General features: G+C 37.2%; 1 protein-coding gene across 32 annotated transcripts in view; it reads right to left on the minus strand.

Moving 5' to 3' along the window:
- The window catches only part of Hdac9 (histone deacetylase 9), an 869516-nt gene that overhangs the window by 307340 nt on the left and 538458 nt on the right, over positions 1-23718 (minus strand). For 26 of the 32 annotated variants that reach the window (XM_030246984.1, XM_006515264.4, XM_006515266.1 and 23 more), the window contains one exon: positions 18959-19219. The exons of 1 other annotated variant lie outside the window; for it this stretch is intronic. In XM_030246984.1, coding sequence (XP_030102844.1) covers positions 18959-19219 — 261 coding nt within the window. Of the gene's footprint in view, positions 1-16577; positions 19220-23718 lie in introns of those variants that run through there. 5 more of the 32 variants (NM_024124.3, XM_006515275.4, XM_006515276.2 and 2 more) reach the window with 1 other exon arrangement.

The raw sequence follows: 23718 nt of genomic DNA on the forward strand, positions 1-23718 counted from the left end.
TTACATATATTTTATGACTAATTTAGCTGTTTTTTTCATTGCCGAGAATATCAGAAAGTCTGTCAGAAGAGAATATGCTTCTCCCACCTCCCTCCCTTCAGGAGAGAATCTATTTGCCAATTCTAGTTCAAAAATAGTAAATTAGCATTCACTTGACATTTTTAAAAACATTCAACAAAGACTTTCCATTTTAACCATTTGGAAGTTTGAAGGAAATCATATGTGGATAGGATTGGAGAGACAGAGATAGACAGGCAGAGAGAGAGAGAGAAAGAGAGAGAGAGAGAGAGAGAGAGACAGAGAGAGAGAGAGACAGAGACAGAGACAGAGACAGAGACAGAAAGACAGACAGAGACAGAGACAGAGACAGAAAGACAGACAGACAGAAAGACAGACAGAGACAGAGAGACAGAGACAGAAACACAGAGAGAGATAAAGACAAAGATACAGAAAGAGAGATATACTCAGAGAGAAACAGAGAGGAGGAGACAGACAGAGACAGACACAGAGGGATATGTTTTTAAAAGTAAGATAACTATTAAACACTGGTTTATCTGCCTGATAGTTGCCCATTAGCTATGGATAACTACTGCCTCTAGATGTTAAGTTGAGTAAATAAAATAAAACATTTTCAAAGTTACTTTCAAATCTCAAATGAAGAAACCTAGAAACTACCAACTAGAAATCTATTATGTGGCAATGAAGAAGAGCAAACTCTCTGACTCTCACTTCCCTGGCCTCTCAGGCCAGGCCAGATGAAGAGACAGATACCCTCAGAAGAGCTGACACAGGCCAAGGTGCAGAGCATTCCAGAGACAGCTTTAAGAGCTTTCCAGCAAGAGCCCAGCAGGTGTTGGAGGGTTTTGCCAGTATCTTTTCTTTTTATGTGCCAGTTAACCTTCCTAGGGTTAGGGTAAACTAGGGTTAGGGTAAGCGACATAGAGGGTAGGGGATTGCTGTTGCTCCATAAGTAATCTTCAAAGAGAGATTCAATCATATTTTATTCAACAATAACAGCAAAATGGTAAAGGTTTAAGGAAGAAAGAAACATGGCAAAGAAAGGCACAGTAAACCGAAGAGAGGAGCAGATTATAAAAGAAACCATTTTCATTCAAATTGCAAGTGCTTAAAATCGTAAGAAATAGTTAGACTGTTAGATTAGCTTTAGGATGTAGCTTTGGTTGGTAGCTTTTAATGATAAAATAAGGAGATGGGAAACTAGAAAGAGAGAACTCAGAAGAATAGATTTACAGAAGCGCACACACACACACACACACACACACACACACACACACACACACACACACACTTCAGTGTATATTTGTCTGTGCCCTTTATTTTAAGCCAAATGTCTTTTGAGGTAGGAAGCAAGGTTCACAAGCCAGTGAAGACTAATAAATCTACATTTTAATTTTTGGACCTTGACTTTACGTAAGAGACCAATATACTTCTTTAAATCTGTCCGAATTTTGATTTGAATCCTAAGCAAGATATGCAAGGCAGCAGTTATGATTTAGAAATAGATGTCTGTACTATTTGCTCAAAAATAATCTTTTGATCATAAACATAGATGTTCTAAGTTTTATGTTGGTATAAAGAAGACTTGAAAAATATATTTAAAACAATTAAGAACATATTAAGATGATTTACACTTAAAACTCCAATATATCAAGTTTTGATATTTTAAAAATATTAGCCAGTGATTTTCAAATAAAGCTATTAAATAATATTTTCCTGCTTGCCATAACACTGCCTTTTAATGAGTGAAAATTGTACAGAGTTTCTTGCAAAAAATAGGTATTTCATAGGCTGGGATGATAGCTCAATATGTAAGGAGCTTATTTGCAGGTTTCAGACCTGTACAATCCCTCTGAGCCAATGTTCATAAAAGCTTGGTAAAATGGCAATGAGAGACCCAGTCTACAAATATGAGAGCATAAAAGAATGATGACTGAGCTTATTTTATGACCAATATATCTATGTGCATTTGCATACACACACACACACACACACACACACACACACACACACACACACACACACACAGTCACCATAGCAAAACACACAGAAAGCTATTATATTGATGAAATCTATTTCTTAGTCACCCACTAGTCAATAGCAGATTTGAAGCTATAGAATAAGAAACCAAATATTCTTTTTACTTCAAGCCTACAGGGGAACCTGGGAGATGCCAAGTCTCCTAAACTCCGGTTTAGTATGAGAACAGGAAAGAATGAAAACACTCTATGTATATTGTGGCCACAGCACAGCAACTTAGAGGCTATAAGACCTTTATCAATAATTATAGAGTTTTGTTTTCAGGTCAGTTTTCCCATGTGGTGTTACAAATGACAGTGCATTTTTGTGATATATTTTCCAGCCTTTTTCTTGGATAGACCATGACTCTAGGTGGTCACATGGCCACCTTACTTATTTGTGATATTCTTCAGCAGGTTTTGAAACAATGTTAAATACTAGACAACTCTTTAGTGTGCATTTATTAAGCTAGACTGAATTAAATTGGTTTACTACATCTCAATAGAAGAAGTAGATACAAGACACTGGAAAGTTCATATAAGCAGTCATAACATCATAATTGTATACGAAATAAAATTTTATATAAAATGTTATATAAAATGTGGATCTATATTTTGAGTAAGCTATCTTAATTTACAAACCCATTAATTTACAAAGGCTTTTGGCACAGCTGCACATTTCAACATATTTATTTGATATTTTACAACTTTCCTCATAGATATTAGTTTTTTTTATAAAATATGTTAAGATTCCACAAAGTGTGTATTCTTTAGTAAAACAAAGTTGTATCATTTAAAACTCTTTATTCTAAGACTTTTAAGTTAATACTTTTTTCTTTAAAAAATTCTTAGGATGATCTCTATCTATCAACTCTCATCTCATCATTAATTTCAGTTCAAGTTTTAGTCATGCTATTTTTAAGTTATTGAGTCATACTATTTTCAACTAAACATTAACACTAAAAAGTACACATTATAAATTACTTCATTCTCCAATAAGTATATATTTAGAAGAATAGAGGTTTTGCCAGTATGTAAGTTAAAACAATTCCTAAAATACTTTCAATAATTGCTGGTGGGATTGCAAAGTGATACAACCACTCTGAAAATCAGTCTGGCGGTTCCTCAGAAAATTGGATATGGTACTACCTGAGAACCCAGCTATACCATTCCTTGGCATATACTCAAAAGATACTCCAACTTGTAATAAGGGCACATGTTCTACTATGTTCATAGCAGCCACATTTATAATAGCCAGAAGCTGGAAAGAACCCAGATGTCCCTCAACAGAGGAATGGATACAGAAAATGTGATACATTTATACAATGGAGTACTACTCAGCTATAAAAACGACTTCATGAAATTCATAGGCAAATGGATGGAACTTGAAAATATCATCCTGAGTGAGGTAACCAAGTCACAAAAGAACACATGTGGCATGCACTCACTGATAAGTGGATATTAGCTCAAAAGTCCAGAATACCTAAGATACAATTCACAGACTATATGAAGCCTAAGAAGAAGAAAGACCAAAGTGTGGATGTTTCAGTGCTTCTTAGAAGAGGGAACAAAATACTCACAGGAGGAAATATGGAAACAAAGTATGGAGCAGAGACTGAAAGAAAGGCCATTCAGAGACTGCCCCACCCGAGGATTCATCCCATATACAGCCACCAAACCCAGACGTTATGGTGGATACTGGGAAGTTCTTGCCAACAGAAGCCTGATATAGCTGTCTCTTGAGAGGCTTTGCCAGAGCCTGACAAATACAGAGGAGGATGTTCACAGCCAACCATTGGACTGAGCTTGGGGTCCCCAATTTAGGAGTTGGAGAACAGACTGAAGGAGCTGGGGGTGGTTTGCAACAATGTCAACTGGCCAGACCTCCCAGAGCTGCTGGGGACTGAACCACCAACCAAACAGTTCACACGGAGGGACCTATGGCTCCAGCCTTATATGTGGCAGAGGATGGCCTTGTTGGACATCAGTGGGAAGAGCCACTTCTGGGCCTGAGGGGGTTCGATGCCCCAGTGTAGGGGAATGCCAGGGTTGGAAGGTGGGAGTGGGTGGATGCGTGGGGGAACACCATGATAAAGGCAGAAGGAGGAGTGATGGGATAGGGGGTTCCTGGTGCAGAGACCTAGAAAGGGACTAACATTTGAAATGTAAATTTTAAAAAATCCAATAAAAGGAAAATAAAAGGAATTTTCTTAAATACTCACTTTTCAAATCAGTATGTGGTGGTGCTGTTGCTGTTGTGGTGTGCTGCTGGTCATGTTGTTATTGAAGATGGTGGTGGTGGTAGTAGTTTTGTTGTTGATAATGATGTTTTGGTGGTGGATGGTGGTGGTGGTATTATTATTGTAGATGATGGTGCTGGTGCTGGTGTTGATGATAATGTTGTCATTGTGTTGATGTTGTTGGTAATGTTGGTGGTAGTGGTGGTTGATGATGATGATGTTGTTGTTGATGATGATGATGATGATGATGATACTCATGGCTGTGCTGTTATCATTGATAAATGTGGTGGGAGCACTTCTGGACAAGTCACTGTTCTATGGCAGTGGCTATTTTTCTGACTATGTCACTCTGTACTGCATACATCTTTAAAACTTCTATTTCTTTTCACACACTTACAGATTTATAGCCTTACTATGTTTAGTGATATATAAAGTTTGAACACAAGAGTTACAAGGCAAAAAAATTTTTTTTAAATCTTTGATCTGGAAAGAAAATTTAAATACTGGGGGCCCTTTGTGAGCTGACTAGAGGACCTGACTGCTGTCATTCACATGACACTAAATGAAACATAGATCTTCTTAGGAGGACAACTCAAAACCAAAAAGTGAAACATTGTCTTCTTCCTCAACAAATTCATTGAAAGATTTAGGTCAACAAGACAAAAAGTTCACTAAAATATAGAGACAAAAACCCACAAAAGCAGTCTTGATTTAAAGCAGTGTCCTAGCTAAGTCGGGAAACACAGCAATACAATGGCTGTCTAAAGTGTCTACCAACAGTGGAGTGACATGCTCTCCAAGATTTTCAGACTAGAAAATGCAGATGTTCTCCAATTTATTAAACCGCTGAGAGCACTGGCTCTTCTTCAAGATGCTCTATTTCCTCCCAAAGGCCAAAATGTCATTTTCCCCTCCAAAATAAACCAAAGCCAAATGGTAAAACTGCAAAGATTTGGTTAAACAAACAGTGAGAGTTTCAGTGGTTTTATCTGCAGCATCCCCTGCTACCCAACAAAGCCAAGATATTGTCCATCTCTTTGACGGACAAAGAGCCTCAGAGGTCCAGAGTGACATGCCCGAAGGCTGGCATGTGATTTAGCTAATTAAATTAAATAGCAGGAAACAGCTTTTCCCCATGCCACTGCCTGGCCACACACAAACTGTAACAGTAAACCTTTTATTTTTGAGAAGGGAAAAGTGTAACCATTAAAAAATATACAGTATCAACACATCATCCAAGAATTAAAAGTCATTTACTCACAAGTTTCCTGAACCTTGCTTTAATGCCAAAGACTAAGAACTTCCTAAGTTAACTTAGGAGACATCCAAGAATCTTTAGTAATTAACAGGGATGGAAAAGAATCCTTCCCCTAAGGTTGGCCAACACTATAAGCCAGTATTCTAAATATTTCAAAATATTCTAATACACCAAATAAAATAGAACCTTCAGTATTTACGAATCACAGGTAAAATACTACAGCAGCGAATTTCCTACTGCTTTTGCATCTTCTGCTTTCTTTACCTTACTACAGATTGGGAGATGAAGACCAAGGAGTCCCCAGTCTCTGGAACCTTCGGAGAAGCCCTACCTTCTTGCCTCTCGGAGCTTCTCACAGAAGAGAATATTTTGCTCTAAATTCACTTTCGTCATAGGATTTACACAAGACCACATCATTTAAAACACACATGAGTTTTGATATGTTTATACAACAATATGCTTAGGTTGATAGATGTCACTCCATTTTATAAATCAGAGTTTTCATTTTTCAGTGATTCTAACTTAAAAAAAAAATGTATGAATTCCCAGTTGTCAATCTTGGTGAAGGAGCCAGTGATTGAGCACTGTAAGAGAAATTAAAGGTAAGGGAAATGTCTAAGGGTCAGGAATTCCAAGATTGAAAGGGAGTTTATGTTTAGAGATTTAGAGAATGCATTATCATTGTAGACCATGATTTCCCCACTTACATAATCTCACAGTATACGTACTAAATACCTACATTCTGCATGAGCAGTAGTGCATATCATTTGTGTGTCTCTGCCTGGTTTACTTCACATAATAATCACAGACTCATCTATCTTGTCCCAAATGACAGGGGTTCTCATCTCTTTATAGAGAAATAATATCCAATTGTAGCTCGGCACCATCTTTAATTTGTTCACTCATCTGTCGGTGGTCACTATGGCAGACCCTATACCTCGCCTCTTTCAAATAAGTTCATGATGAACTTAGCATTGCACCAACGACTCCTACTCACTGAATTCATGTCTCTCAATACTCAGTGGGGCACTGCTTCTTTCACTACTTTCTGGTGGCTCCGTCCTGTTTTGCATATGGCTGAAAGGTGTACGTGTCTACTCACAGTATGTCAGGGGTCCTTTCAGTCACATCCTCTGCAGTTGGTACTCTCTTCACTTCTGTAGGTGGCACCTTAGAATCTCATTGCAGTGCTCACTGGCTTTATGTGATGACCACTGGGGTTGCATATCATTGCATTATCATCCCACTGTCTCCTTTAAAGAGTGCTTTGTTTATTTTTTTAAAATTGAACACATTATAGTCTTGCTATTGAGATGCTTGGTTTCTTACACAGTTTGAATCATCCTTATCAGATAACAGAGCTGACAAATGTTTTCTCCTATTCTGTAGACTGTGTCCTCTCTTTGTTGTTTCCTTGGACATGAAGAAGATTTTTAGTTGGACATAATCTACCTGTCTGCTTTGTGTTTTTAAAGTCTTAGTCAAGAATTAGTTGCCTATGGAATAATACCATGGTATGTTTCCCTGATGGGTTTTCCTTTTTCGGGTATTATATTCAACTAATCTATTTTAGGTAATGTTTTATGTAAAGTATTCCTGAGAATGGGGGGGGAGGTGTCTTATTTCATTCTTCTGCATGTGGTAATCCAGTTTTCCTAATAACATTTATGGGAACCCATTCCCCAAAGCATTCCTGACACTTCTGTTGAAAATCAGTTGTGTAGATTTATTTGTTGGTCTCTAATCTGCTCCATGGTCTCAGTGTTTCATTTCCCAGTATGATACTGAACTCCAGTTTTCACATGTGGGATCTTAAAAGCTGATCTTATACGAGTAAAAAAGTCATAGGCTAATTATTAAACTGAGATCCAAATATTCTTAAATTAGGTTATATTATTGTTTATATTAACTTCATTAAATGAACCTATACCATAAGTATCATTGAAAATGCATAGGTGTAGCCATGCTCATCCAGACTGTGTCGGTTTGTGTAAATGTTAGCAAAGCTTAATGCTTGTTCTTTTACATCTACATATGAAATAAACATTTGAATATAAAAATGACCAAAGTCTGATAAATTCAAAGCCTAGCAGAAAATGGCTAAACCTTCTCAAGAAATTGACCTTGTGAGAACCAACAAGTGGCAGGATTCTTAGGTGAAGACATTTCTGAAATGGAACCAAAACAGTCCCCTCCCTTAAATTAGCTATCTTTGTCTTAATGTTATTCTTGATGAATTCTACCCTTCTTGCCCACAGTCCTTGTCCTTAGGCAGTGGGCTAAAAGATTTCTCCTGTGTCATTCAACCTTGTGAGTACTCAGGATATTGAGTGGGGTCCAGAGGACTCACATGTTAGAGTGAGGGAAAGCTACACTCAAGTGAAAGGCAGCTATGTGCTTCTCAAAGAAAACTCTGACACAAACCTTCAAAAAGAATGACAAACTTAAGCTGTGTACTGTCTAAATAAAATTTACTAGGTCTAAAAAGGAGTGGAAAAAAATCTGTATTCAAGAGAAAAATTAAGCAGTAGAAACAGACTTGGAAATAGCAGACAGTATTAGTAAAAATGAGTTAAGGAAGGCTCTGCCAATACAGAGTAATCAGAAAACACATAGAAGAATCAAAGGAGTCTTTTAGATAAGAAAATACAACGTCTTGGATGGAAAATGCACTGCAAATGATTAGCAAATATTTATTTACTCAGTATAAAGGAGGGAGACAGTGGTTGAAGATACCTAACTAGAAATAATAAGAGAAAGTAGAGCAAGGAAAGTATACAGACTCAGATATCTCTAAACAGAATGGAGATGTCCAGGTTATGTACAATTATAGTCCTGTTAGAAAATATGTGACAAGCAGGAGGAACAAAAGACTAGGACAAATAAGATCTTACATTTTCTAAAAGTGTAACATGTATAAATTCTCAGAAATTATATGTGAGAAGAAGAAAGAAAATTGACATCAAAAGAAGGATACATTTAAGCAAATGATAAAAAATTGCAGAAAACAAGACAACTGAAAATATTAAATTATATACAAATAATTAACAATATGACTTTAAGACTTACTATATAGCAGTAGAAATCTTGGGTCTATAGTTAGCATGAATCATAGATCAGTAGAATAAAATGAACTTTAGACATTTGCTCACACTGTATTCAATCAATTTCTTTAAAACCACCTGAATAATTCAAAGAAGCTAGAATAATAATTGAGGAAAATGGCCCTGAAAATTTTAAGTAATCAGACATAATGATGAACTTCAATATATCTTCATATTATACAGAAAGACCGAAATGTAAAAAGTAAAGTAGAGGAAAACAGAATCAAATCATTTCTAGAAGAAAAGTAGAAAGAGTGGACACATCAAAACAAAACTGAGACATTTGGTGAATACAAGGCACCCTGTGGGGTAGATGAAAATGTTGGTGAACCACGGAAATAGAACATTTCATCCAACAGATGTAATATTCCCTGAGCCTATAATAAAAGAATATACAGATGAAAAATATATTCATTGTGACTTTCTTAATTACTCACAGGTACATGAATGGCCAGTGAACCAATGAAAAGAAGTTCAACAAGATGAGCTGTCAGGAAGATGCAGGTTAAGGCACAAGAACCCACTAACATCAAGTCAATGCATACAGCAAAATATTCTATGCATCAATCACTATTTCAATGCCCAGTATTGATAAGGGAATACAGAGGTAGAATTATTTGTTGTTGATCAAATGCAGAATAAGAGTTAATTACAAAGAGTTTGGCAGTCTTATTTAAAAGATTTGTAGTTTCAAATTTTTGGTATTTAAAGTAAAACATACATTTAGCATCCAACTCAATAATTCAATTTAGAAAATATTATCTGATAAGGAAAATCCCAATATTTACAAAGAGGTCTGCCTAATATCCATGAAGTTTCATTAATAGAGGTACACACACACACACACACACACACACACACACACACCACTCTAGTTTTGACCACTAAATCAATGTGTAACTATCTGTGGCATATCCAAGCAATGGAATACTACCCAGGAGTTTAAAAAGTCATTATTACTGACACATTAGTAGATTTCAGAAAGATGTTTGTATGAATAAAAAAGATATAGAACAAAAGTGTTTTTTTAAAAAAAACCTACAATTCATTTATAAACTTAAAAAGCAATGAATGATGACAGAGAAATAATCAATAATTGGCTGGATATTGGCAGAGAGTGAGAATGGAAAGTTTGTTTTATATCAGGGGGAAGAAGTTCTTTGGAATAATAGAAATGTTATGCATCTAAGATTATAATATATACATTTGAGAGTGTATACAAGAGTGGGTTTTATAACCTCTATTTTGAAAAGCAATTTTTAAACTCGGTAAAAATTAGGAAGTTTAGTGACCAGAGAACAGACTTCATTAAAAAACCATTCAAATTATCATGCAACAGCAGCCAATATGAGACACTGAGAGTTCTGTTTCCAGAACTTTGTTCTCAGGAGGAGCCTTCAGCAGCTTCCATATGAAGGTACAGTGTGTATGCAGGGCAGCATCAATAGAAAGGTCAGGGTTAGTATATGGGAAAGTAAAATAAAATGTAACAAAATCAAGTTGTTGATATTAATAGGTTTGTCAGAATATCATGCAAAAGAGCAAAACCCAAGCTTTACAAAATATACTTCAGAAATCAATATTAAAGCATTTTTCTTTACACAACAACAGTTATAAACAGAAAGGGCAATGGTCAACATTACATGACCAGCACACATGAACAAACACTAAAAAGATGGATCAGAGAGAGATGTTCTCCATGTTGATGAAAGTCACAAAAGATAGATGCTTCTTCAAGTTCATGGAGTCAATGATCTAAGGTCAGGAAACTATCTAAACTACAGCCTTACTCTCCCTTTCACCATTTGCCTAAACAGACACAGACAAAATATTCTCAGAGCATTTGATGGATAACAGAAACAGACTCAAATTGGTGATGTTGACCTATAACCCTTGCAATGGGGAAGTGGAGGCAGGACTGCAAAATCATTCTCTGCTATACAGGGGGTACAAGGTCAGCCTGCTATACTTCAGACTCTGTCTCCAAAAGAAAAATCATAAAATAAAACATGGACATTTCCCAACCCTGGCCCCAAACATAAAATCATAACATCCCTGTGATCCAGCAGACAATAACAGATTTCATGGCTTTGCTTTCAAAATTGCTCATATAGAACCAATCTACACTTTCTATATAAATTATACCAACTGGTCAGATTGAACAAGTAAGTAGCAAGGTGTTGGGATGGTTAAATATATGTCTTCACATGTAGTTCTTAGTTGGTGATGGGGATGGAGTGTGAACTCTTGTATTCTAACTATCCATTCAGCAGTTCAATCACCCAGAGGTTATCACCAGGAAGCCTTCCTACATGCAAAGTGCCACCCACATGGTTCAAAGATTTACTCATTCACTGTAAAATGAACACATCAGCCTCTGTGCTCAGTAACGGTTTTCTGAGATGTACATAAAGACGAGGTTTATATGCGCTGAAAACTATGAATCATTTTGACTTTTTCCAAGATGTCAGTTTTCAGGAATTCTAAGTAGCCTATACAGAAATGAAAAGGTTAATTAAGAGGCCATGAATATTATGACATAAAGTACTGCATCTAAAAGTGTATACAAAATATTATAATGATACATAGACAAACATAAAATGTGTAAAATTAATTATTTATGGATGATATTAGAGAAGAAATCCATAAAAACTATCATTTCCTAGTCATGAAAGTGAAATCGTAGCTATATCTAATAGAACGGATACAGTACAATAAACAGTGTAAGTCAGAAGGTTCTGTCTCATACAGTAAATAAAAGCAAGCCAGTAAATCACCATGAAAAATGCTGGTAGCAATTATTATGTAGAAAGAAAACCACAACTGCACAAATGGAGTTAATGTGGCCCTCCACAGGTGTAGAAGCCACAACTGACTCAGTACATTCCCCTCGCATCAAGAAGCATGAAGATATAGTAACAGGGAAAAAGTATGGAGAATTACTTGAGAAAGTTGATGGAGTGATGAGAGTCACAGACAGGGATGGCAGGAAAGCAAGTGTCAAATCCACCAGAAATTCGGGAATGAGAGGCAATGCCTAAGAAGGGAGAACTCCACACTTAGAAGCTTTACGACTCCCAAGCCCAGGCAGGCTGCAACCCAAGCACCATGGAAGCTGAGGTAAGGGGGTTCTGATCCAGTCTGCGATACATAGCAATAACCTGGCCAAACTACCAAATGCATAAAAGAAAACTAATTGTAATAATGATATGTAGAACTAAGAATGATTCATAAGCCAGCCAGTGCATGTTGCAAATAATTAGCAGGAACATGAGAAAAAATCTCTGCGATTCTGTGTCAGGAGCTGGTTTCTTAAATGACAACCTCTAAAGCATAGAAGACAAAGGGAAACAAAGATGGGTTTTTATTAAGATTAAAGGCGCTTGATATTGAAACCCAAGTAAATTATAGAGAAATTCACACAACAGAATAGTTTTTTAACATGTATTTCTGAGAGGGATCTAACAAGATTATGTGCTAATTAAATCTCAAAGTTCAATAACAAAAAGAGAATTTTAAAATGGTAAATATGTAAATAGTCATTTTCTGAAGACTTTCTCAAAAGGAAAATCCGCAAATAAAAAAATTGTTCATGATCATTAATCCAGGGTGAAGTAGAAATCAATTCAAGAACAATGCACTTCACAGCTATTATCATGGCTGCCATAAGAAACAAACATGGGGAAAATGGGGCTGGGATGAGAGCTCAAATGGTGAAGTGCTTCCACAGCAAACACGTGGAGCTGAATTATACCCCCAGGACCCCCAGAAAAAAGCAGTGTCCGGCTGCACACACGTTTCATCTCTGTGCTGGTCTGGCAAAGACAGGTGGCATTCTGGGGCCCTCTGGTCAGTCTGCCTAGGCTACTTGGTGAATTTCAGATTCAATAAGAGACAAAGAGCAAGGATGAGAGTTATGAGGTACAATATTAGCATACACACGCACACACACGTGCGCACACACACATACACACACATACACACACACATACACACACACAAACATACACACATGCTCGCACACACAGACACACACATGCACACAGATACACATACACACACATACACACATACAAACATATGCACACGCCTGCGCGTGCACACACACACACATGCACACACACATACACATAGATACACATACACACACACATATGCACACGTGCACGTGTGCACACACACACGCGCACACACACACATACACACAGAAACACACACACACATACACACACACATACACACACACAAACATACGCACATGCTCGCACACACACACACACACATACACACAGATACACATACACACACACATACAAACATATGCACACGCCTGCGCGTGCACACACACACACATGCACACACACATACACATAGATACACATACACACACACATATGCACACGTGCACGTGTGCACACACACACGCGCACACACACACACATACACACAGAAACACACACACACATACACACACACATACACACACACAAACATACGCACATGCTCGCACACACAGACACTCACATGCACACAGATACACACACACACAAATATATGCACGCGCATGTGTGCACGCACAGGCACACACACACGCACACACACACACACACACACACACACACACACACACACACACACACACGAGCAGAGGGCGTAGTGGGAAAACCAGGAACACAATGTGTTGGAAAGGTGGGAAAAATTTTGGAACCAACGATATCGCTAGTAGGAAAGCCATGAAGCTTAGGTATAGAAAGAAAAGAGACTGTTACTCCTTGGAACTTAAAGTTGCTAAGTGACTCAGAAATTACTGGAGACAAATAAGAGCATATCTTAGCAGAGAAACAAAGCTTGTACATGAATGTTGGTAGTATCATTATTAGTAGAGACAATCCAGTGTACCACACCTGATGATTGACAAGTTATATAGCGTACAATTTATGTAGTGGAATATTACTGCAGGTCAGTAAATATTTAACTACTGACAAGTGCCAGTATTTTCGACCAAGGAACTCAGTCACTGTGCAGACTTTCCTTTCTGACTTATTTCCTTTAACACATCATTTCCATCCCTGGAGTGCTTATCAGTAACTCACTACTTCTTTTACCTGAAATACTGCATAAAAGGGAAGAAGCTGGGGACAGAAGGACACACAGTGTCTGAGCTCATGGATATGAAACGTCCACTCTGACAAATCAAATCTGATAAGTTATGGTCAAATAAAGCTATAGAGAGAAACTAATAAATTATTTAAATTAGCAGAAGTAAATAGATAAAATGGCAAACATTATTTATAACAGTAGTGTATAATAGTAGCACTGATTCCTATTGCAGAAGAATAACCCCCCACGGATTCGTATGGCAGAAGACAATGAGAAAAATACATGAGATAACTCCAAGAATCACCCCAAGAATCAGATGATCTGGGATCAAAGTCATGACCAGTTAGGTCATGTATTAGAAAACAGTCAAGTTCCTCTACTATCCTCAAAGCTGACTGGGAAAGCTGTCCCCAAAGGCATGCAGGATTCATGTGGATTTAGAACACGATACGTCGGCATGGGATCAGAACCAGTGTGGATCATCAAGGTCTCAATTCCCCCAGAAAGCTTTTTAGGTACCTTTGAATTAGACAACCCTCTCGGAGTTTAGAATCCTCTAAATAATCTCATTTACCTCTTTCGCATATTATATGGACCACTTTGGACAAAGTAATTATCAGTGCAGCCTCAGTGCTTTGAGTGTCTGTAAGGGATGGTATCTTGTTTAGGCACTGGCCTGCACTTTGGTGGGAGAAGAAGGTAAAAATGGCTCGTGAAACTCTCATCTGTGAATTAGGAAAACTAGTTCTACATTTTCATTTATAGTAATGATTTAAAGAAATGATTCAAATCAGTTAATGTTGATGGAAAAGGGGAAATCCATTTGGAGGGAGAAAAGGCCAGGATCAGCTGAATAAAGGCAGATGGGAGTAAGATCTGGATATAAAAATGGAGATCTGTACACACAGTGCAGGAGTCAGGGCTGCGGACTCCAGTGCCAGAGTCCCGTGTTCACATTGAAAGGTGGATGCTGCCTCTAGGAAATGCATGACGTTGGCTTCACTCCCTGTGCTCCAGTGCTCTGTGCAATGCCCACCTCCAAGTGCTCTGGTATGGACTAAACCTGATAGGTACAGCTGGGATAAGGGATTAATAGAGCTAAGGAACTTGCAACTATACTTTATGCATGTTTTTTAGGTTTGCCATTGTGAAATTCATTTTATAAGTGAGATACAAATCATTGCATCATAGTCTATACATTTACCAAGACTCCAGGAAGTTATTATGCTAGAAAGCACAACCATATGAATAGAAACAGGTTACAATTTAAATGTAGTTTGAGCTTGACACAAAAGGTGCCTTTCCAGTCCCCCTAGTATTTGTCTACATTCTTTGATCCACTGCAATTTTGCTTTCCTCTTTAAAATCGGTATGGGGATATTAATGATGAAGTGAGCGATAATCCCCAAGTCCTTTCCTTTTTTTTTTTAACCTGGAGCTCTTCACTGTAGCTGGTTACAGTGACAGACTTGAATCATGTATTCATTTAATCCTTAGTTGTATACCCATTTTGTCCATACACAGATATTTTAAACCGCATGTCCCAATTATCGGGAAAAAAAGTCACAAAATTTAAGTTACTCTGCTACCTATCCCTACATGAATAAGGCACTAGATTCGAAAAAATATATTGTGCTTGAATTTTCTCTTAATGCATTTTTGCAAGCACAAGTCTAGTGAATATAAAAATTGTTAAAGACCACTGCTATGCTTTCTATGAAAAGTAGAAATCTATGGCTCAGCTGCCACCTTCCCTAATACCGAGAGAATGAAGACACCTCGTGTAGTATTACTGTAGTACTGTTCTGACTTACGGAGACCCTGACTTGCATGATAGCATTTGAGAATAGATTAAATGAACCAGGGATCATTAGAACGGAACACATTTAACCCTTTTAACTACACACATAGTAATGCGTAAGTTTTGTTGGCAATATATCAGAAGAAGAAGAAGAAGCTAAACCTTACAGCACACTAAAGGTCTCTCTATCTGTCTCTCCATTCATCACACAACATTCCAATAACTACAACCACATACTGGGAGTTAATTAATTACTCTTCCCTCTTTAAATTTGTTCACTGTTGCTTTTATCTGTGATTCAGAATCTCAAAATAATAGATATGGTTATTAAGAGTCTTGCAAAAGGATTAATTTTAATGTTTGTTGAGAGCTTGTAATATTCTAGGGTATATGTTAGCTTATTTTAAAATGTTTGATTACATTTATTTGTGTGTCTGTGTCTGTGTGTGTGACAGCTGGTATGTAGTCCAAGGACAATCTGAGGAAGTCAGTTGTGTGTGTGTGTCTCTGTGTGTGTGTATGTGTGTGTGTCACAGCTGGTATGTAGTCCAAGGACAATCTGAGGAAGTCAGTTGTCTCCTTCCACTTTGTGGGACCTGGGAATGGAACTCATGTTGCCCTGCTTGGTGACAGATGTCTGTAGCAAATGCTGAGCTCTTGCCAGTAAATGTTAAAGTTTTAAAATAATTTTTATGTTGAATAGCATTAGGGACTATTTATATTTTTTATATCTAGAGGATGACATTTTAATTTAAATACCAAAGAGGATAACACGTCTTTAAAAAGGTCACACTACAAAATGGAGCATGCAACCCATTTTACATGTTTGCTGGTTGATAATGGCTGACAAATCGTTCAATATAGTTATTGCTGAATGTGTTGTTTTAAATGATATTAGAAGCAACTGTTCAAAATGTCTTCATTTTCTTGTTTCAACCAAAAAAACGGAAATAATTTTTGTATATGCGATCTAATGCACAGCTTTCAAATTCTATTAAATATATCAAGTTTACACAAAGCCAAATGTATGAAAAGGGATCTTTTAAAAAAAACTTTATTTGAGAAAGGAAGAGACTTATAACAGAAGGCATAAAGGGCAACATACAAACAATATATTTACAACACAAAACAAGAGATCACCTCCAAGGGTGCAAATCATAATAAATACAGTAGATCTTAGAAGACATCGATTAGTTAATTCTAAGGTTAGTTATGTCCAGCTTTTCTTTTTACTGGTTCCAGGTAGTTTCTTGACTAAATTCAAAGACTATCAAATTCAAACAATTAACGTCCACCAAATATACTGATGAAGTTCTCTCAAATGACATTATAAAAAAATAGGTTTTTTTGTTGTTTGTGATCACATATCTTTGCAGTAATATTATACAAAAGTCTGCTCAGCCGCATGTTCCTCCCCAAATAAAATGTATTTTAAAAGATGCACTATCCCTTTTTTTATGAGATTGAAAAAAGAATTTGAAGAAAATGAATATTTATGAGATGGAAAAATATACAATTTTATCTCAGGCATGCCATATTTTTAATGCAAAACAACTGACAAAAGTCATTTTAATATGAAGGAATATGTTAACCCAAACATATTGGTGATAGGGAAAATTGCCTATTAGAACTATGTGTCAAATTATCAGAAGGACTTTTTCATTATGTGGAAAAACTTTTAAGTTTCTAACTCTAGTTATGTTAATTTAATTCAAATGGAGACTTTTTAAAAAAGGATAATGTATCTTTAGCAGGAACATTTTAAAAGAAATAGTTTTAAATGTCACAGCAAAATGTAAACAACACGTGCCAATAACATACAGTTGAACAATGTCTATATTTGGCAAAAGTGCTATGTCTCCCTGAAACAGGATACCACACCTTAAAATACCATGGATTAAGAAGTATAAATATTTTAATAGAGAAAAAGACTCAGGAAGATTCTAGGTCAATTTGGATTATCCATATTAAATGTGTCTTTAGACAGCAAACGTTTAACTAGCATAACAAAAGTAAACCTGTCCAACAAGGCAAACAGACCAAAAGGGAATATTAAGGAAATGTTCCAGAGGATAGCTTCCGTAAGGGTTTCCCTACTCATGGTGCGATTTTCTCAGACAATGAATCAATTCATAGAACACCCTTGAAAACCAGAAAGACTAGAACACTATCTTTGGATTCTTTCTTCTACATGTCTGCCTACGCGAATTACTTGGACTTCCTGTTTCCTCAAAGCATTTCCTGTCCTGCCACAGAATTGCTTTTCTGTAGAGCAGCAGGGACCTCACAAAGAACTGACTCAGAGAATCATTATCTTCCATTGCCTTCAAAGTTGTTTGTATCTTTAGAGCATCAAAGGACATAGTCCTTCTGGAGGTGCATTATATACAAGCAGATTATTCTGTTAAATCCAACATTCATATTTTTGTATTTGCCAGAACGATCTGATGTATGCCATGGAACTGTATGCCAGAGATTCTAAAGATATCAGGTATAAACGTGAGTCATCCTCTTGTAAAACTGGTTTTAATTTGATAGCAGGTGGTAGTCATACTATGCTTTCTGCAGCTGGCCATACATCGCAGCATCTGATTGGACCACCATGCTCTACATTCCTTCTCAGCAACATTTGCGTCAGCTTCATTTGATCTTTTTCCATATATAATGTCAGCAAATTACAAAAGGTTTATGTAAACTGTGCAGCGCTATGGTAGACATAGTGTCATGTTCAAAACAGAGCTTCGGTTTGAGTCTCTACTTAAAACCACCTGAACTGGTAAGATTTTCAGTTGTAATCTACACAATAACCTAGAGCTACTGGCATGATAACCACAACATTTCAACTTAACAAAAAAAAATTTAAAAAGAGAGAGAGAGAGATAGAGAGGGAGAGGAAAGGGGGGCAGGGCAGACTACCTTCAACAGTGTTCCAGACTGTAGTATGATACAGTATGTACAGTCATATGAAAACAGTTCTATATGTTAAAAAACATTAAATCTAATAGAATGAATGATTCATTATTCAGGCTGGGAAACTATATTTTGTACTCACAGACCTCAGCAGATAAAACTACAAACAGCAGTAAGTTCGTTTTCCGTAGAAGGAACTGTTGTATCAGGCTTTGAGGTGGACTTAGAGCCTATTGATTACTTGGATAGTATATAGCATATTTTTAGTGTAGCAGGCATTTTCTTACCAGTGAAGGTTCAATGAATCCTGATACCCATTCAGAGATCAGTATAGAGTGATACTTTATATAGAAAAAAAAAACATTTTACCTGTTTTAGAATTCTTAATCACTAAAATCAGAGACATAAGCTGATAGGAAATAATAACCATTTACCAAAATCTGCCACCTATCTTATACTCAAATAATGACTTTAATTACAAATCCTGGAGCTAAATCTTTGCCTATTACCTGTTGCATAAAAGCAGCCTGCTCCCCACATTCCATTTCCTGTATCTGAGCATCTTCATCGCTGTCCACGGGTTCCTCCTTGACCTTCACAGCCCCAACTTGTCCCAGCGTGTCCTCCACACAAGCACTGCTGTCACTCCTAGCACTGTTGTCCTTAGAGGCTGCTCTGTCTTCCATGGATTGGTCCCCCTGAAGCTCCTCCTCTGCTTCTTCAAGGTGGCTGCCTGGTTGCTTCAGTTGTTCAATAGATTTCGATAGCAGCTAAAAGAGAGTGTTCAGGAGTTCAAAAGTCAATAGTTCCTGATGCAACACATTCAAGTTATACTCTCAATTTTAATAACTCAACTCGTGCTAGAAAATGCTGGAAACATTAGGAGAAAGAGCAAATGAACCATATCCATAGACACTGCGAGACTTTTCTCACAAGGACGTATTGCACGACAGTCCTCCTAATACAAATAAACTCGAGAATAATACTCTTCTCAAGAAAGGATGGAGCTGGTGTAGAAACTCCTCAAGCTAACACTCAGCAAATGTTAGTGGCTATAAAAGCCCCATGACAAATGGTAGTTTTGCTTAATAACAAATTCTCTAGAATTTATATGATCGAATCATAACAGTATTTAAGAAAAAGAATTGTAAAATACAGAAATATTCATTATGGAGTTCTGAAGTTTGAAAGTCAATGCTCTTTAACATTTGGAAAGCTATAATATTTTATGAATAGATACAAACAGAATTAAAGGGGAATTAAACAGGATATTAGATTTCAAATAAAATATATTTAGATATTTTAGTTATTATAAATAAAATAATATATAGCCTTTAGTAACATACCATTTCATTAATTAATGATTTTTAAAAAGTGACTGATGATACAACTAACAACAATAGAAAAAAACCCACAGAATCAAAAAATGGATTAAAAAATGGATGTGAATCTTCCTATGCTATCATCGGACACCGGACTTTTTGTTTTGTTTCATTTCACAATGATCCTATGGACTCTATAGATTTCAAACTGTGGTTTCAAGGATGGTTGAAGTTGGGGTAAGACACTGTATGTGTAACCAGCTTGTCAATCACCGTAGTTAGCAGTGTACTTTTAGTATGGCCATGTAAGCTAAAACTACAAATTATTCTGTATAAAAAAATTAAGTTCATCTCACATTCATACATAACTAGGTTCAAAAAATATAAACAGGTTTTAATGTTTGAATAAAACATTACAAAAACTTGGAAGGGTATCTTTTAGATGTTGTGTGGTCATTTCTGAATAACCCTGAACATGCTGATACATCCCTTAAATTTAACTGGAGAGATACATATTGGAAATTTTCATTAATTTTTTTCACAATTATTTATTTAGTGCCAATTAGATTCAAGATACTGCTAATGGTTTAAAAATAGGCAGGCCTTGTCTTCTATAGACTCAGGTTTTAGTGTTCTAAAGAAATCAGGAAGGTGCATTTCACTTCATTTGTACGTATTAAATGTTATATATTTTATATGTAACAAGAATTTTAAAGAAAAAACTCTGGGTGTTATAATGTACCCTGTATATACAGGCAGTCATTGGGAGAGGTGAGATGGTAAGAAGGACTTGCTGGGAATGTGTTGTGTTTGGGATGAAGGCTGAAGAGGAGGAAACTATACTAAAAAGATTCTGGACAGAGTGGCAAAGCTGATACCATATTTTTTTTGTGGAGAATAAGAATGTACAGGCATGAATTATAATAGAATAAGACCCATATATCCCCAAGCCAATCAAAGATGATCAAGAAGAGAGAATACATACCAAGTAAAAGCTATATCAGATTTTCATAAAAGAAAGAAAATTTCTATATTCATTTTCTTTGTGCTGAAAATTTAATTACTATTATTTCTGGGCAGTCGGCATAAGGAGAAAATTCCTCTCACTATGCTTACAACATCTTAAAGTGTATTTTAGAAAACTATTTTCTGTACAATTGTCCTAGATTGGACCACTAATCGGCAATTCCTGTCTTAAATACATAATTATTTGCACACTGCTGGGAGTTTGAAGAATAAACACTACAATAGTTCTAAATTCTGGCTGTGTAAGTGTGGGAACACATGTCCTGCAGTTTTGGGGGAAAAGAACACGCAGGACAATAGAAAATAAGAGGGAAAAGAATGAAGGAAAAGTCTTACTTTAAGAAAAACATTGCACATTCTTCAGAGAAACGCCACTGGGCAGTTCTGTTGTATTTGGTCTTGCTAGCCAGGCTACATTAGAGGAGCTTTGTGAGGAGAAAAGACTGACTCGGGAAAAGAAGAAGAAGGGCGAAGGGCCCTCAAAGAAAATATTTACAAGGAAATGACTGACTTTTTTTTTTTCTTAACAAAAGCTTAATGAATCATGGAAAGACCACCCCCTCCTGCCATGACAACACAGATTCACTGGAAAAGTGACTGGGAGGTACTGGCTTGTCAGAAAATGCTGAAAGGGGGGCCCAGGGATCTTGGTCCAGCGGAACTTCAGACAGGTGTTCAAACAACATTGCCATCAGCAACTTCATAGGGATAGCAAATATATATATACAAAGGCGTGGGGTATGTGGCCAAGGACAGACATAACGGCCATATGTAAGAGGCTAGCTGGACAGTCCATAGCTCAGGAGATGCCATGGCAGAGGTCCTTGCTTAAGGCAACTCTGAGCAGCCTTTTGGATCCACTCCTTTTTCATGGGGAGTTCTGAGAATGTTCTCATGGGAGCCATACCTAACACTCATGTTTCCTTGAAACCCTATCTTCACTGCCCTGCTCTCTCCTCAGGTGTTTGCACCCTACCTTGCAGGACAAAATTCTGCTTTCACTTTTGCCTCCCGTACTCTCTTCAGCAGGTTGTACTGGACATGTGCTATGCTTGGCGTTTTCTTCTGCACATAAAACAATACCCCATTGCCATTCTGAAGTAGAGCCTGGTGGTTTCTGTCTCCCCAGACAATTCACCCAACCCTTGGCTCCTGTCTCTCTTCTCATACCATTTTCTTCTCTTCCTGCTGGTACTCTTGCTTGTTATGCTACTCAAAAACAACAACAAGACAAAACAAAACAAAACAAAACAAAAAGACAAGCATGCAAAGACTATCTCAGGACTGTTTACAGGCTGGGACAACACTGATTTGGCTGTTACAGTGACCCGAACATGTGCCTCCTAGCTCATCCAAGTGTTTGGCTTATGTCCTGTATCCCAAAATCTTATCTCCCATTCTATCATTATGAATTTCTCCTCTTTTCTGGGATAGTCTCATCTTTATGTTTTCAGCAACAATATCCATCTGGAAGAAAGACCTTCCCTTCCACCATTATGTATCTCCCTTCACAACAAAACCCCAATCCCTCTCTCTGCCTTCACTTTTTTTTTTTTTTTAGGCTATTTTAATCAGGTTTCCATGCATACCATTTGAACCGAATCTTTCTTGTTAAGGTCAGTAATAACAGTACAGAGGCAAATTCAGGTGGGCATTATAAGAAAGAATTTTTCAATGATGTGTGTGTGTGTGCATGTGTGTTGTAATGGGCATGCCATGTATGTGGGTGACAGTGGAGTGCATCAGGTTAGGATCCTGTGGAACTGGAGATATAGATGTGTGAGAGATGGCCAATCATGCCACAGCGACTGCAAACTGAACGTGAGTCTGGGGATCCGAAGCTGAGCTGTCTGGAAGCACAGCAAGTGCTCTTCACCACTGAGTCATCTCTCTACTGCCTGCCCTCACCCCCACCCTCCATGGCCACTTAAACTGGCATTGACAGGTATCAGGGAAGGCAGAATGATAAGAGTCAAACGACATGCCAATCACACCGTCTGGGACAGGAGGAGGCTGTGTTCTCTAGTGCTGACCAACAGTACTATTTACTAGAATAGAGTTTTTCATCACTGGTAAGCATGTCAAAGTGAACTCAGATGTGATCATAGAACAAATATGTGCTTTAAATGGAAAACGTCCCGAAGTTTGACTTTTAGTGTGTTTCTGAGATCATGAAAATACCCAGAGATCGCCTCATCTAGTCCATGGATCCATTCGATTCAGCATTCACAAATTCACTGCCATAGATATATACACTGCACTGCAGGAGAAACAATGCCACTTGTTCCCTTGAGTTCCCTGGCTTCACCTGCATTTCTGAGGTATGACCAAGAAGAGAAGGCTACAAATAATGTTGTCATTACTTGGTCAGAAAGAGTGTGGCGAATGGTCTCTTTTGAAGAAGAAAATTCCACAAGGGTTTGTAAAAGGAATGTTTACCGAGAGAACAGCGATTTATGGGTGGAAAATATGTAGGTATGAAGTGTTGAAGTTGAAAAATGTCTAATCCCATCTTAAAACTCTTATTTTATGATGAAAGAATCTCTGTTGAAAGAAAACTATGTCATCCCATGATCACAAAATATGAATTTGTGACTTTAAAGAATGAGACATTTTATATCATTTCCCTCCTGCATCATCTAAATGTCATATTTTGGTGGCAATTGCTTTAGTGAGCTCCAAAGTTGCATATTTAATTAACACTTTACCAGAAACGCTGAGCTATAAAATATCTAAAATGATACTCTCTATTCCATCCGCCCAAATCCTGCTTTGCCCAAGCTTCCCCACTGAGTTAGTACCAACATCCTGCTCCATGACCCACAAGTCTAAATTTCATCCTTGTCTCCCTTGGATTTCAACTGCAGCAGCTAGCAAGCCCAGGGCCATCTCAAAGTGAAGCTTGTGTGCTGATAGTCTTT

Source organism: Mus musculus, chromosome 12, assembly GCF_000001635.26.
Source record: "Mus musculus strain C57BL/6J chromosome 12, GRCm38.p6 C57BL/6J".
NCBI lineage: Eukaryota > Metazoa > Chordata > Mammalia > Rodentia > Muridae > Mus > Mus musculus.